The sequence below is a fragment of the Belonocnema kinseyi genome, chromosome 2 (genome assembly GCF_010883055.1).
Source record: "Belonocnema kinseyi isolate 2016_QV_RU_SX_M_011 chromosome 2, B_treatae_v1, whole genome shotgun sequence".
Classification (NCBI taxonomy): Eukaryota; Metazoa; Arthropoda; class Insecta; order Hymenoptera; family Cynipidae; genus Belonocnema; species Belonocnema kinseyi.
Window position 1 is genome coordinate 5639250 of NC_046658.1, and position 15467 is coordinate 5654716.

General features: G+C 36.6%; 1 protein-coding gene across 1 annotated transcript in view; it reads right to left on the reverse strand.

Moving 5' to 3' along the window:
* Nucleotides 1-15467, reverse strand: part of LOC117168237 (amyloid-beta-like protein) — a 383494-nt gene that overhangs the window by 193818 nt on the left and 174209 nt on the right. The window contains exon 7 of the mRNA XM_033353726.1: nucleotides 8162-8233. Coding sequence (XP_033209617.1) covers nucleotides 8162-8233 — 72 coding nt within the window. The remainder of the gene's footprint in view (nucleotides 1-8161; nucleotides 8234-15467) is intronic.

Below are 15467 nucleotides of genomic sequence, written 5' to 3' on the forward strand. Positions count from 1 at the left end.
ATTTCGTGCAATTTAAAAAAAAAATATATATATATATGCAATATCAGAATATTAATACTGTGATTAATATTTTTTTCTATACTATATTGTGTTCATTATATTGTATACTTCATATCGTGTATATTATTGAACATAATGAAAATTAATTATATAATTAAGTATGTGATTGTATAATTATATATAGAATAGAATAGAATATAATTTATTGTTTTCATTGTATACTTTGCAAGTTTTCACAATATTCGTTTGCCCCCTTAAATTTTCAAATAAAACGAAGCTACATATTTTCTCTCTTAGAATTTTTACCTAAACAGATAATAATTAAATCATTAAACCATTACATATTTCGGTGTCTAGATTTTAATAGATTCCAAAGAATTTAGAATTCATTTTAATAATTTAGAATGAGATTTTAAAGGATTTAAAATGAAAAATATTTGAAATATTTCAGAGTATTTTTAAAATTGCAAGGAATTTTCAAGAAGTTTGAAAAATTTCTAGAGATTTTAAAGGATTTTCAATATTTCCGGACGTTTTAAAAGATATCAAGGAAATTTCAATTTATTTTTATAACTTAAAGGAACTTCAAAGAATTAATAAAACTTTAAAAGAGTTTTTTTACAACATTCAAAATTACTTCAGAAATCTTGAAGAAAAGTTCTAGTCATTTCAACAGATTTCAAAGGATTGGGAAAATTGGAGAGTATTTTAAAAGGTTCCAAGTAATTTGCAATTTATTACAGTAATTTAATATGAGATTTTAAAGTATTTGATATATCTTAGGATATTTCAATAGATTCCCAGGCATTCTCAATTGATTTTAATAATTGAGTATGACATTTTTAAGGATTTAAAATATTTTAGAGGTTTTTTTAAATTTCAAGAAATTTTCAAAAGCTTTGAAAAATTTCAAGAGTTATTAAAGGATTTTCAAATATTGGAGGATTTTAAAGTATTTTGTACAAAAAAATTTTTTTTTCTTTCAAGATTATTTTTTCTTAACTACAAGAAAATTAATCTTTTTTGTCGAAGATTTAACTGTTATTAAACATAAATTTTTTGTAAGGAAAACTAGTCTTGGTGGAAAATAAATTTCTTTTGTGCAAAGTTCACGTATTTTATTGGAATTTCTTTTTTTAGTATATGATTTAGCTTTTTGAATGAACATTTAACTTTTTGTTCAAAAATTTAACTATTTTGTTGAAAACAATTTAAACAACTTTTTTTGAAATTTATGCATTTTATTAAAAAAATTTTTTTGTATAAATTTAATTGTTTTAGTTGAACTATACCTATTTAAAGATAGTATATATATATATATATATATTATAGTAAGAATATTTATATTATATACACCTGAAATACATATATACGTAACCTCAAAATCGACTCATGCATGAAATTAAGAATAACGCGAAAAATTAAACCCGGAGAAGTGGGTTGCGCGCGCAACCCAGTCATACATATCGTCTCCTACTAAATTCACACGGACATAAACGTGTGATAGTATTGGACCACATCTTGTTTCAGATCTGGGATTACTGTTGGATTGGGGTTAAGTACAGCATGTCCCGTCACACCCTGCGGTATACATACCTTTTATTACTATACTGAAAATGCGATTTCTAGCAAATGCTTTAACCCGGATGTGTAGTCGGTTTTAAAATAGTTTGCGGGCCAATAAACCTATTTTCATAAAAATGACCCTAGCACCTTTTGGACTGCCACCCTTTAAATATTTTGCAACGGTGAGCAATAAAAAATGAAAATAAAATTCATTTAAGAACATTTACATCGTTCAAATATTATTGGAATATTATTTTTTATTCAAATTATTATAATAAGTTGATCACTTACCATAAAGCAATTACCAGATGCAAGACGACGACAATCGGTTTACATCGTTACGATCAGCTAATGCATAAAGCCTTAACCGTTGCCAGGACTGTAATCAAAACGGTTCTGATCGCTGCGTCATCACAGTGCTGTTGCGCGTGAAAATAATTCTGAAGGCTGTGATCACACTGGTGGCTGGCGTGAAAGTGCGAACTGTGAGTCACGCGCATAATCGTCGTGAAGCACTCGCGTGGTCACCGTGAACACGTCACTTTCACATATTGTCGAGAATTTTGAAGCACCTTTTCCCGTTGCGCGCATCAGCACCGTGAGTCGCGGTGACCGCAGCCGTTTTGTTCTCTCCGTGTAAGACGATCACTCGTGTTTCATTCATTTTTGAAATACATGCAGATGTGAAAAATAAGACAATCACTCATATTGTCATTTGTTTCTGAATTCCATGCAGTTCTTAAATATAAGACGCTCACTCACATTGTCATTCTTTTCTGAATTTCATGCTGTTGTGAAACCTAAGAGGATCACTTATATTGTAATTTGATTCTGAATTTCATGCAGTTGTGAAACATAAAACGATCACTCATATTGTCATTTGTTTCTGAATGTAATGCAGTTTCATTAGATTGAACGCTCACTCACATTTTCATTTTTTTCTGAATTGCATGCAGTTGTGAAACATAAATCGATCACTCATATTGTCATTTGTTTCTAAATTCAATGCAGTTCCGTAACATAAAACACAATGATATGTATGCGATGGTCGATTAGAACTTCGCGGAATGGTTCAGATCGCAATCCTTCGTCGTGGTAATCTCAATCATTCTCCTCAAAAGATACAAGATAATACTCGCATATGTGTAAATGGCAATCGAAGTAATAACGCGGAAATGCGTGAAGTATAACAGAATAAAGAATGTCTAAGACAAAATGTAATTAAGCACAAGCAGCATCGTTCTTGCATATTTTGCAATCGGTTGGAAAATATTGTAAGAGTTTCTGTCGAGTGCCGGGTTAATATTTTTATTTTTAAAAAATGTCTACGTCCCCGAAGCAGCTCGCTGCTGTTTTCAGCATTTAGACTCTAAAGGCTTTTTGCCGAATATTTTATTGAACGGTTTACAATTCGTAAATAGGCCTTATCGTTTATTGAGAACAGAACTGCTGAATTTCTTGCATACTTTACGACAACCAGCCAGAATTGATGAGTCTGATTCTGATAATGAAGAAAGCTTTTCAGAAGATTAATTCAGAGCCATAATTCCAATAAAACGTGTTCAGTTTAGAAAGCTGTAGACATAATGTGATCCTGTGCCTAAACCAGGTTGTAACTTTCGTTATGTGAGAAAAAAGTATCTCCTAACATTTTTATGTAAAATGCGTCAAAACTTATCAGATGATTTTCTAAAAGTCATTTTATCGATTTAGTAGTAGGCAAGCTGTTAGTCTGACTATTGCTATCTTGCGAAGATCACTGATGTCACGTTTTGTTTCTTACAATATTGGATTAAACGCAATTGCAAGAGAGCAATACATAGAAAGACATGTAACCGATTTTGCAAATAGTCTCTATAATCCTAACCTTAATAATCCTGTTGCAATTGTATATATCTATGAAACGCATTGTGACGTAGTATTCTATACCACGCCCAAATTAAGTAAGCTCACGCCCAATCAACTTAAATTTAATTTCAAATTCCTTAATACAATACCTGGTCAAGCAAAGAGTCCATCTATGATCTTTCATAGGACAGAAGTCTCGAGGATTTTGGCATGTTGCCAGGAAACAAAACTTTTGAGAGTTAGGCATTATAATCCTGCAGGTCCGATTTGTCACCAGACTAGGGGGTCATATTAATTTTTAACAAAATACACACATCCACCAATATCGCCGAACCTTTTTGTTTATTCTTGTTCACTAGACACTCTTCGGGCCGGCAGACCCGACCGCCACACTACGTCACCCTTACATGGATACACTCAACATCAAAGATTCACGGCTAGGTAGTCGTGAATCGTTCATTCACTCACGACACCTCCAATTCACATTGGCTGGAGGAATACGCGGCTACATAGGAATTCTTCACCGGCTGTTTAGTATTCGAACTGTCAAAATACTAGCAGTCGCGCATGTGGTGCAGGTGAGTGAAGTGGTGAGTCAAAAGGGCGATCCATGTGGAACACTCCAATGCGCGTAAGGGGGGAACAAGGGAAAATGGCTACCCGCTATAAAGCACTCAAATTTAAGCGTGCCTTCACACGTTTAGTTGCGTAGCATAAACGGTAATCTAGGTGCGTAATCTATGGCCTAGGCATCAATTCTGTATACGGCGTCGTCGACATTCACTCCCATAACGACGCGGAAAATGTAATTATACGAAGTTAACCCACGCATCTTGTTTGGGCGTATAAAAAACTATACAGATAAGTAAAGATATGTGTCTTCATTTCGCCTTTATCAAATTATGATTAGTGCGTGGTCGATATTGAGGGTGATGGGGACAGTTAGCCAGCAACTTAAGTGAAATTTATTCTTTTCGAATACGGGTTTGGATCTGTAAGATATTACTTTAAATTCTGTGCGGCAGTAAGAACTGACTAAGTGCGATCATCCATGATGGCTGCGACCTTAGCTGACCTTTCGTGTCAGTAATGGACCGCCATGGTGGAAGTTCATTAGTAAACCAAATAACATACCGAGGGTGTAATACGATAACCAGTAAATTGCGCTTTGTATAAGTTTGGGTTTATCCTTTATAAAATTCTCAGTGAGAGTCTGCTCGGTAGTGAGCATCAGATTAGCACGATCGTCCAGAATGGCGGCGACCTTCGTTGACCTTTTGTGTCATTCATGGACCGCCATATTGGAGGGCCATTAAGAAATCATTCACATGATTTCAGTAATGATCAGTCTTGTTGTAGGTTATGTAACTAGAGTTAACCCTTTGGGAATTAAGGAAGCATGTTTAAACAATAAGGCTTTACGCATAATTATGTTTTTCTTTTACGGGATTATTTGTTGGTCTAGCGGGAGTTCGATATTAAAACTAAAATCATGGGTTTTGCCTATGTTTTACCTTTACTCGACAACTTGGGTATTGATCATAAAATCCCCGCCCTTCTACAGCCAGATTAATGACAACTTCATACTTAATCTGCAAATGACTAGAATAATTACAAAAACAAGGTGGCTAGTAGAAGCGCGCAATGGTCATGTAAAATCCGTTTTTCAATTCTTTGGAGGAAATGTTTCCATGAACCATTCCATCAACATTGGAAACTTTTGCCGAATTGCCGGCGCGATACTCAATAAATATCGAGAACCAATCGCTAAGGAGGGAGCATCTACTGAAGTAGCAAAAAGAATGTTTAAAAAGTCTCGTGAACCAAATGTTATTAAAGCTAGAGTTGAAATAGACAACCTTCACACGAGAAACGCACGGTGGGTTCAATTACACGCAAATCATGTACCCTACTTTGCAAGACTCGATTTCAATTATTTGATAGACTTTACAATAGAAATATATCAACTAAAGCTTGCAGAAGATTTTAACAGGCCAAAGAATGAGGACTTTGCAAATGAAGAACCTATCGGATCTATCTTAGGGTATTATCTCCCAAGTAAAACTGGAGCTAGAACCCTTGATTCATGTGCCCACATTGCGAGCATATTATGGTATTTAGAGTATGTACGACATCAGCTACAGCGGATCAAATATCCTACGACAGCATTGCTTGAAAATGTTATTGATGCAGGTCACAGACATTAACAAGTCCTTAGCGAAGTCTGCTTGCATGACCAGCCCAGCGTAGACAAACTTGTCTTAACTAACGGAACTAATAATATGTCTTGCATTTGTTGGTTTGACAGATTTATAGTCTTGTCTTATCCAACTGGACTAATAACGTGGCTTTCCTTTGTTGGTTGAACTGATTTATAGCCTTTTCTTAACTGACTGGACTAATAACATGTCTTGCCTTTCTTGGTCCGACTGATCTATAGTTTTGTCTAAAATATCTAGGCTAAACGATATCTTTGGTAGTCCAGAATGTCTTTTGCCTTGATTATTTTGAAAAATGTTCACATTGCCAGGGCAGTCCCATTACATTGCCTTTAGTAGCTGAACTGGCTTTTCCTTTGATAATCCGACTGATCTACAGTCCTGTATTCATTGACTGAACTGTGTTCCACCTTCAATATTTGAACAGTTTATTAAAATATCTGCTCCTCATTTTTAAGTTTCAAGCGGGATATTAAATTCGCTTGTGCTCATATTTTTCGCGTTCAGCCCCACCTATCACAAAAACTTTTAATTTTTGGATTAGTACCAATAAGGATTTTTTGATCAGGAAGGTGTGAACTATAATATATTGCAATTGCAGCCAATTTGACAAGCGCCGGATTTTAATGTAAATTGTGCGGGGTCGTTTATCTTACAATGTAAAAAGATAACGTGACTACATTCAACGAAATTTAACAACATTTTAATATTTTTGAAGGAATTTTTTTCTTTAAAATCTCCCGAAAAATGTGAAAAACTATTTATTCTTCATTAAATGATAATAATTTTCTAAAATGTTAATGCTAATAAGTTGAATAAAAATCATAAACATAATCTCAAGTTTCTCCCTCACATTCACATATTCTACACTTTCTGTTTTCTTTTTTTCCCCAACGGATCCCCTCCCTTACCTCGTTTCCCAATATAAATCTTGCTAGTCTAGTCCATCTTGTCACCCCTTGTCCCTTTTCTAAACACTTTGGCATTCCTTCCTGTTATACACGAACGGGCTCGTAGCAACACTGAGTGCTGCCTCCAGAAAAAAAGGCTTTCCTGCTCTTGAAGTAGCCCTTTTTTCGAGGTAAAGCAGGTTAAATCTTTAGAAACAACCCTCTATTTTGATCCTCTCCCGGGTGTGTTCTGATCATTTTCGGCTAAAACTATCCGCCCTTAATCTCACCCACCCTACTTTGTTCCTATATTGACTCCTTTTCTTTTCACCTTTTTGCATCCAGAATACTTTGTCGTCTGAAACCATAAAAAAATAACCTGCGTACTGCATAGCTATTGTCACTGCGGGGATACCTCACCCTGCTACCGTACATTCTTCCGTACTTCCCTTCCATGCTTATCTCTCCCTAAGCCTCCCTGTCATCTCTACTCGTCTGCATCTATCTCCCCACCCTGCTCCTCATGCTAAACAAAGCACTTCTTCAGCCTACACAAACAGTCTCAATCTTCTAAAATATCACAGAGCTTTTCACTTTAATTATTTCCAACATATAAATCCTTACTCACAAAACTCTTTCACATACTCTTTTCATCATTCATCTGAAATTCTTCTGCAAACTCACTACAATTAGCACCTCTCAATTACCACTTCCTGACACTTTCATGCCGGGAAAAGAAGTTTTGGCTTTTTCAGTTAAATAAACATTTCTTTAATAAATTTATTTTTTATTTATTTTTAAACAGTTAATTTTTTGAATGTTAATTAATTATCCACCTCACTCTAATTGGTAATTAGACAAAAAGTTGAAAAGTTCGGAAAAAACTGCAACTTTCTAGTATTATTCAAATTAAATAGTGTTAACAATAATAAGAAATTACTAAAACAATTAATTTTTTAACTTTGCTTAAACATCCACCTCACTCCAGTTAGAAATTGGGCACAAAGTTAAAAATTAAAAAAAAGCAGCTTTCTAGCATGATGTAAATTTAATTATATTATCAATAATAATAAATTGTTAGCGCCAAAAACTCGTAAAACCCATTTTGTTATTGGTAGGATTAGTTTATGACCCTATAAACCCGACTTACGGGGTGAAGTGTGCAAACTAATATTTTATTAGAATTCTATAGCTAATTGGGAAGAGAAAACTTGGGTTTCAATAATTCCAGCTGATCACTATCAGCTGGAATTATGGAAACCAAAGTTTTCTCTCTTTGTTATATTTTGTTATATTTTTTATTAAGATAAAAATTCACAAAGCTGAAATGGCCCATTTTGTCACTTTTTGTGTACATATTGTTGCTCTGTGACAACAATTTAAAAATCGCATACCGAAATTCTCTTCAAATATGAAGGATGAAGATTTCTAGAAATAATCAACTTTAAAATCGGTTAAGAAATACAACCTGTGGGAGATTATAAACAGTGAATTCTTATTCTGAACCACTGTGGTCGGTACGATTTTCATGAAAAATATTAATTATTGTGAACACAAACTTGGAAACCCCTAATTTTCTATATAGTAATTATCGCAGGTCCTACAAATCAAGAATTTTGAGAATTGTGAAGTACTCACATTTGGTGGAATTTCATTCAACGCAGCTGTGTAACAAGACATTGCTTCTTCGTTTCGCTGCTTTACCGCCTTCTAAAAAAGAATCAGGAAGTTATTTTTAATTATACGAATTTTTATGAACAAATATTTTATTCCACAGAAAACAAGATAATAGCCCATAAAAGATGAAAAACATAGCCGCTGTTAAAAATATTAAAGGACCCCGCATATAATGCATAGAAAAATGTCTCTTGGTGGATTTTCTTATAACTTGGTGATTTTGTAGGTTATAAGGGCCCAATGAAATATCCACAGTATTACAGCGCGTTTTCCGCAACTTCCAGACGGTACGCGGTCAATAGTTTTAATCAACTGCGGCACTCACTGCTTCGGGGCAGGAATGGTGAAAAGTAATGCCAGTATCTAGTGCCGTAAGGCGAATCACAAGGAACGCCCTCTTTTCACAGCGGCCGAACGCTAAGCGCTCAATATTCTGACTAAACTGCATCAATCACGATTTAAGGGCAGCAACTGTGCTTGAATAAGGTCTGTATCAAGTGTAGAAATGCTAATCATATGAATCGCCCGCTTCTCGCAATGCTCAAACGCAGAACGCTCAATATTTGAATGTAACTGCAACACTCACTGTGTCAGGACAGAAATGGTTATCATACAAGGTCAGTATCAAGTTCGATCGTTTGAATCATATATAGGGCTCACTTCTAACAGTGTTTAAACGCGAAGCGCGCAATATTTCGAATTAACTGCAACACTCACTGTTTCAGGGCATCTTTGGTTTTAAAATAAGGTCTAAATCATATAAAATTGTCCAAATCATATTTATCGACCTCTTCTGGCAAACGATCTAACGCTCAGCGCTCAATATTAAGATTCAACGTGAACAAACACGACGCGCTGAATATTTCGAATTAACTGCAACAATCACTGTTTCAGGGCAGCGTCGGTTTTAAAATAAGGTCTTAATCATGTGAAATTGTCCAAGTCATATTTATCGACCTCTTCTGGCAAGGATTGAACGCTCAGCGCTCAATATTAAGAATCAACTACGGCATTCACTGTTTCTAGGCAGTAACGGTTTTGAAATAAGTTCATAATTATGTGTTACCTTAGTTTGATGGAATTCAATGCAAATTGTATAAATCGCCCGCTCCTCGCAACTTCCGAACGCGAAGCGTTCAATGTTTCCAATTAAGTGCAACACTCACAGTATGAGGGCAGCAACGCTTCTAAAATAGGATCATTATCCAATACGTTCGTGCTAATCGGAATAGCCGGCCGATTCTTATAAATGCAATATCCGCGCTTAATAATGACTATATTTGATCAATTACAAAAATTGTTTACGGATATTTCATCGGGTCCTTATAACCCACAAAATTACCAAGTTTTAACCAAATTCACCGAAGGATATTTTCCCATGAATTCTATGCGTGTTCCTTCATCACAAAACTTCCCTGCTTAAAAATTTTGCAAGGAATTCTAAAGAATTTTTCAGAAAAGAAAACAGTGTACAATTTACTACTAGCACGAAATAATAGACCATTGATTTTGCAATTATTAAAATTATTGAAAATTGTAGAGATTTACATAATTTTCCATCGTCTGCGTGTTTCAGGATACAGAATAAGAAGACCCCCGTTCCTCTCCAAAAAAAACGCGTATCGGCGAAATATCCTTTTTTCGATGTCGCGGAAGGCCTATTGATGAGATTTCGCTTAGATGCACCCCTTTGATATCATCACATGTCGTTTTTTTTCCAGTCTATTAAAGATACGACACTTGATTTTTGAATTATAATTACGTCCTCCTTGCCTTCAATTGTAATAAACTATTTCAATTTCTATTTACATCCTTGGATGCAACCTTTTGAGACAAGACCAATTATATAAACATGTCAATTTCGATAAGAATTCGACTTAAGAAAACTTTTAACCTTTATGGCAGAATTTCAGAAACAAATTAAACAGAGAGCTCTGTATAGCGGCTTCATTTCTTTGATATTTTCAATAACTATGTATTGAAAAAAATGTTTCAATTCAAAAATAATGTTGTAAAAATGGTAAGATTGCAGAAGGCTTTACGATTGAGCGACTCGAGAAATACCAACAAATTTTTAAGGACATGTGATACTTACAGTTTCCCCGGCTTTTTTTCCACAAAAATGAAAATTTTTAAACACTGAATTCGGAAATGCTATAAAATATCATAACAGACGTCCCCGGACTCTTTTTTGAGGAATAATAAGAAAAAAATTTATTGTAATGAATAAAAATTGTATCCATATGCATTATTTTGAGGTTTCGTCATTTTTCATCTCTGCCTTTCCGATAATCTAGAAATTATTGATGAAATAAACTTATTTGATTGACTGCAAACAAGGTTAGTTCCGGGAGATTAGTTATTATCTTTATTTGCAAGCCCAAAGTTTTCGGCTAAAAATATTGTGTAATTTGGAAGTAACGCTCGAGTGAATTGTCACACACATAACCTCGCGATGTACACGCACGTTGTTAGCACTATCAAAAATTTTTTGATAAAAAAAACGATACTATGCAAATTAATCACATTTTGCTAAATTAAAACTTTTTTGAAATAACCCACACAAAAAGTGTGTGGAGACGTCCGCTACCATGTTCGTTATCATTTTCCAAATATTTAAGACAAAATATTTATTATTTTAAAAAAAAAGCCAGTGGAACCTAAAACTTGTGAAATCGACAATTGTTTAAGTATCACATGCCGTTAAGAAGTCCTCTTACATCCAGTTGATCAATGTAACAGATTTAGAATTTTATATTTATATAGCTAGAATGCCAAATAAAATATTTGAGATGAACAACATACAATTTGAAAGCTCATGCTAGAATTTATAAAATAAATCAGCTACATAAATATTAGTGTTGACTTAAAAACGTTGAAATCATCTTTCACATAATGGAGTAATCTGTTCAAAAGATTCAATTAACTTACTTGAAACATTAAAATAAAGAATCATGAGTAATAAAATAAGGTTAGCAATTTTAACATAAAATGCCAGGAAACTGTGAATCAAACATTGAAAAAATGTACCGTGATAATGTAAGCATCCACTTTCTGCCACTCTTAGATTAACATTTATTAAAATAGAAATTAAAAATACAAAAACTAATATAGTTTATAGAAATCAAAGAAGGTGTATTGCGATAGAGCGACTCGATACCATTTACAAATCTCGCAGGATACCTCAGAAAATGAATAAATATGCAATTTTTGCATAAATCTTGAATAATATCAACAGATTCTTCAGAGATACTTTAACAAACAGTGGATCACTGTGACAAATTTAGAATTTTATATTGATTTAGCTAGGATGTCAAATAAGCTATTTGAGATGAAGATACTTGCATGTTGGTGGCGGTAGTGAGAAACTGTGCCGTGACAGGTGGTGACAAGTTTTTACGGAGTTTGCGTGGAAGGTGTGAATGAAGTGTGAGGGTGAAAGTTTAGGAGGTGAGTAGGGTTGTGAGGGGTGAATTCGGGAGTTAAAGAATAATTTTCATGACAGTTGCGTGGTAGGATTTAGTTAAAAAGGGAAAGTATAGTTAGGTTGGCAAGGGAGCGGGGTAGTTTTGTTATCAGGAGTTTAGGTCTTTATGATGAACAAGGGTGATTTTCTTACTTCTTGGGGTTGTTAAGGGTGAGAAAAGGGTGTCTGCAGGGGCTGTGAGAGATGAAATAGTGCAAAGAAACAGTAATTTGAGGGTACTAAGCGACAGCGGCCTTAAGAGACATCTGTTGGCTGCAGTACGTACTGTGCGTGGCCCGGTGTCAAGTGACGCGTCAGGGAGAAGGAAGAATCGGAGCGAAGGAAGCGACAAGGCAAGGGAGAGAGCCTCCATTGCAAACGAGGGGAAGGTTCTCTTGAAGAGGAAAAGGGAAAGCAAAGAGAGTCTGGAGAAAAACGCGCTAGAGAGTCACTTTAAAAAAAGCGTACGAACACGTAGGTCGTCCCCCTCATAAAAATGGAGAAGCAGACGGAGAAGAAGGCTCTCAGGGTGCTGATAGGCGAGGTCAGAGGGTTGAGTGAGAACCCAAGGGTGGCTATAGAGCAGATGGAAAGTATTTGGGAGGACCTTAAATTAAGAGATGAGAGATTGGAAAAGGAGGTAAAAGAGCTGAGGAGGAAGAAAAGGGATGTGCAGAGAATGTTAAACGACAGGGCTAGGAAGAAGAGGACTCAAGGGAAAGCAGCGAAGGTAGGGTATCGGAAAATAAAAATGGATGAGAAAATGTGGGTATGGGACGAGGATAAGGAGGCGTTGAAGGAAGTGCAGGCGAATTTGTTGCGTGGAAAGCACGAGGTGAGAGTAAAGCAGAGTGGAGAAGTGTTAGAGGTTATGTATTGGAACGTAGCAGGGGTAAAGAAGGAAGATGAGGATTTCCAGAGGTATATTTAGAAATTTAATGTGATTGTACTGGTAGAGACGTGAGTGGAGAGAAAGGAAAGGGATAGAGTAGAGCCAAAGTAGCCAAGGTGGTATGAATGGAGGCTACAGAAGGCGGTCTGAGTAAAGAACATAGGAATGGCTAGCAAGGCGAATTATAACAAGGGTTATAGATGGATTAGAGGAAGAAGTTCAGGGAGAGAGAGAGAGGGCGTGCAGATGAGGGCAGTAAAGATAGGAGGGGTAACGTATAAGTTTGTGACTGTATACAATAAGGATGGAATGGAAAGAGTTAAAGAAAGAGTGAAAGACATATTAGGAGAGACATATGAGGGGATGATGGTACTAGGGGGGGGGGCTTTAATGCGTGCATTGAGGGAGCGAGTAGGCCTGTAGCGGAAAGAGAATACTTTCGAAGGAAAATCGAAGGACCAGATAATAAATAAGGAGGAGTAGATTATAAGAGACTGGATGGAGGACAGAGGATTGGCGGTGGCGAATGGTATGATAACAAGGTATTAAGAGGAAGAATATACGTATGTGAGTAAAATGGGGGTATCGGTGATAGACTATGTGATCATGAATATGCAAAAGTGTGAGAAGATAGAGAAATTCGCAGCGGAAGTGCGGGTGAAATCAGACCATCAGCTATGAAGTTTGTGGATAAAGGAGAAGGGTCGCGGAAGGCAGGGTGAAGAAGAAGGGTAAATAGGGAAGGTGATGCCATGGACGCGAGAGGTGACACAGAAGTATCAGGAGCAGTTGGGCAGCGTTAGCTTTGAGGGGGAGTCGATGGACGAGATATCGGAGGATTTAAAAGAGAAAGTGAAAGGGTGTGTGCAAAAGAAGGTAACTAGGAAAAGGAAAAGGTGAGGCCCTGGTAAGATAGATAATATAAATTGATCAAGAGAAAGGTGAAAAGGAAGTACAGAAGTGGAAGCAAAGAACCGCGAAAAGGGGGAGAACGTAGAAATGAGGAAGGAGTTAAGGGTGATGTGTAAAAAGAAAGAGCAGGAAAAGGAAAAGAGCTGGAAGAGGAGTTGAAAAGAGCTGGAAGAGGAGTTGAAAAGTGTAAAGACAGGAGAGGCCGCGTGGAAGATAATGAACAGGTTTAGGAAACGAAGGGTGGGGTAAGTGAGAAGATAGCGAGTGACGAATGAAGGGAATTTTTTAAATATTCATTTTAAGGATCAGATGCACGGAAGAGAGATAAGGGGATTAGAAGAAAGAGTAAGGTACATAGAGAGGAGCTAAGTGACGAGGAGGTAGAGAAACAGATTAGGAAGTTAAAAATCTAAGGTAGCAGGGTTGGGCGGGGTAGAGAATAAAGCGTGGCTGTTTGGCACAAAAGAGGTAAGGGAGAGGCTGAACAGGGTAGTAAAAAAAGTATAGAGGTGGGAGGAATTTCCAAGAAAGTGGAAGGAAGGGTTGATCGTAGCACTGTATAAGAAAGGGGAAAGGGAGAGGCAGGAAAATTATAGAAGAATTATGATAATGAATACAGCGTACAAAATATACGCGTTGGTGCTAGGAGATAGGCTACGGAAGGATTTTGAGGGGAAAGAAATATTGCTGGAGACGAAGGCGGAATTTAGGAAGGAAAGGAGAACTCTTGACAATATTTAAGTCTTGCAGCACGAGGTGGATAGAGAACCAACCAAAACGAGTCCTAAAATGTACGCATTTTTGTCGATCTGAAAGACGCGTTCCCTTCAGTGAATAGGGTGAGGTTGCGGGAGGAAACGGCAGAAAGAGGAGTGGAGAGAATCCGAATCGAGAGAGTAAAGTAGGTATATGAAAAAATGAAAGATTGGTTGAAAGGAGAAGAGGGAATATCTGAGGTTTCTGGATGGATAGGGGGTTGAGGCAAGGGTGCTTGCTTAGCCCAACGCTTTTTGCAGTTTTAATTGCTGATCTGGAAAGTAAGCTAGCGGCCGGAGTGGTAGGAGGAGTCAGAATATGGTCACTCGCATATGCAGATGACATAATGTTATAAGCAAAGAGGCTTTAAAGGAGATGATTAAAGGTTTCGACGATACTTGCTCAAGCATTGGTATGAATTAATTGCGGACAATTCGAAGGTTATGGTGTTTAGATAAGGATGTGGGAGAGATAAAGGAGAGGAGTGGAAGTGGAAGGGAAAAGCGGTACAGGAGGTGAAAGAAATTGTGTATCTGGCCTTCTTGTTTCAGAGGAATGAAAGAGTGGATGGTCATATAAAAAAGGGGATAAGAAGAGAGAATGCGATGATAAGACAGGTGTGGGGTCTGGGGAAGAGCTTGTTCGCAAATGATTTTTTGAGAAGAATGAAGTCATTTGATTCGTTAGTGATGAGTCTTTTTTTTACGGAGTAGAGATGTGGGTTGGAAGGTTAGTGAGGAGGTAAGTAGGATACAGGAGAGGTATGTAAAGTGAACAATTGGGTTGGCAAGCAATACGCCGAACTGAATTGTTAGGACGGAGACAGGAAGAACGTGTATATATAACGGGGAGTCGAGCGTGTAAATATAAGGAAAAATTTTTGGAAGATGGGGGAAGAAAGCTAGTTAGGGAGTGTTGGTGGAAGAAGGAGAACAGACGCAGGTAAGCTAATATAGAGGTGGACAGGGAAAGGTATTTTAGAACGAATGAATTAGAGGTGGATGAAGTGAGAAGGACGCACGAGCAAGGAAGGAAGGTATATGAGTTGGTTCGAAAGAATGGCATGGAGAAAGAATAAGATGGTTAAAAATAATGGCATGGAGAGAGAGAGAGACAGAAGGCAGAAGGAAAGGAGCGAATAATAGAGTCATGATTTAACGGGAACTATGTGTGGATTATGCCCAGGGAAAGAGCGAAATATTTGTGTGAAAAAGTAGAGCAAGGAAGTGAACGAATGAGAA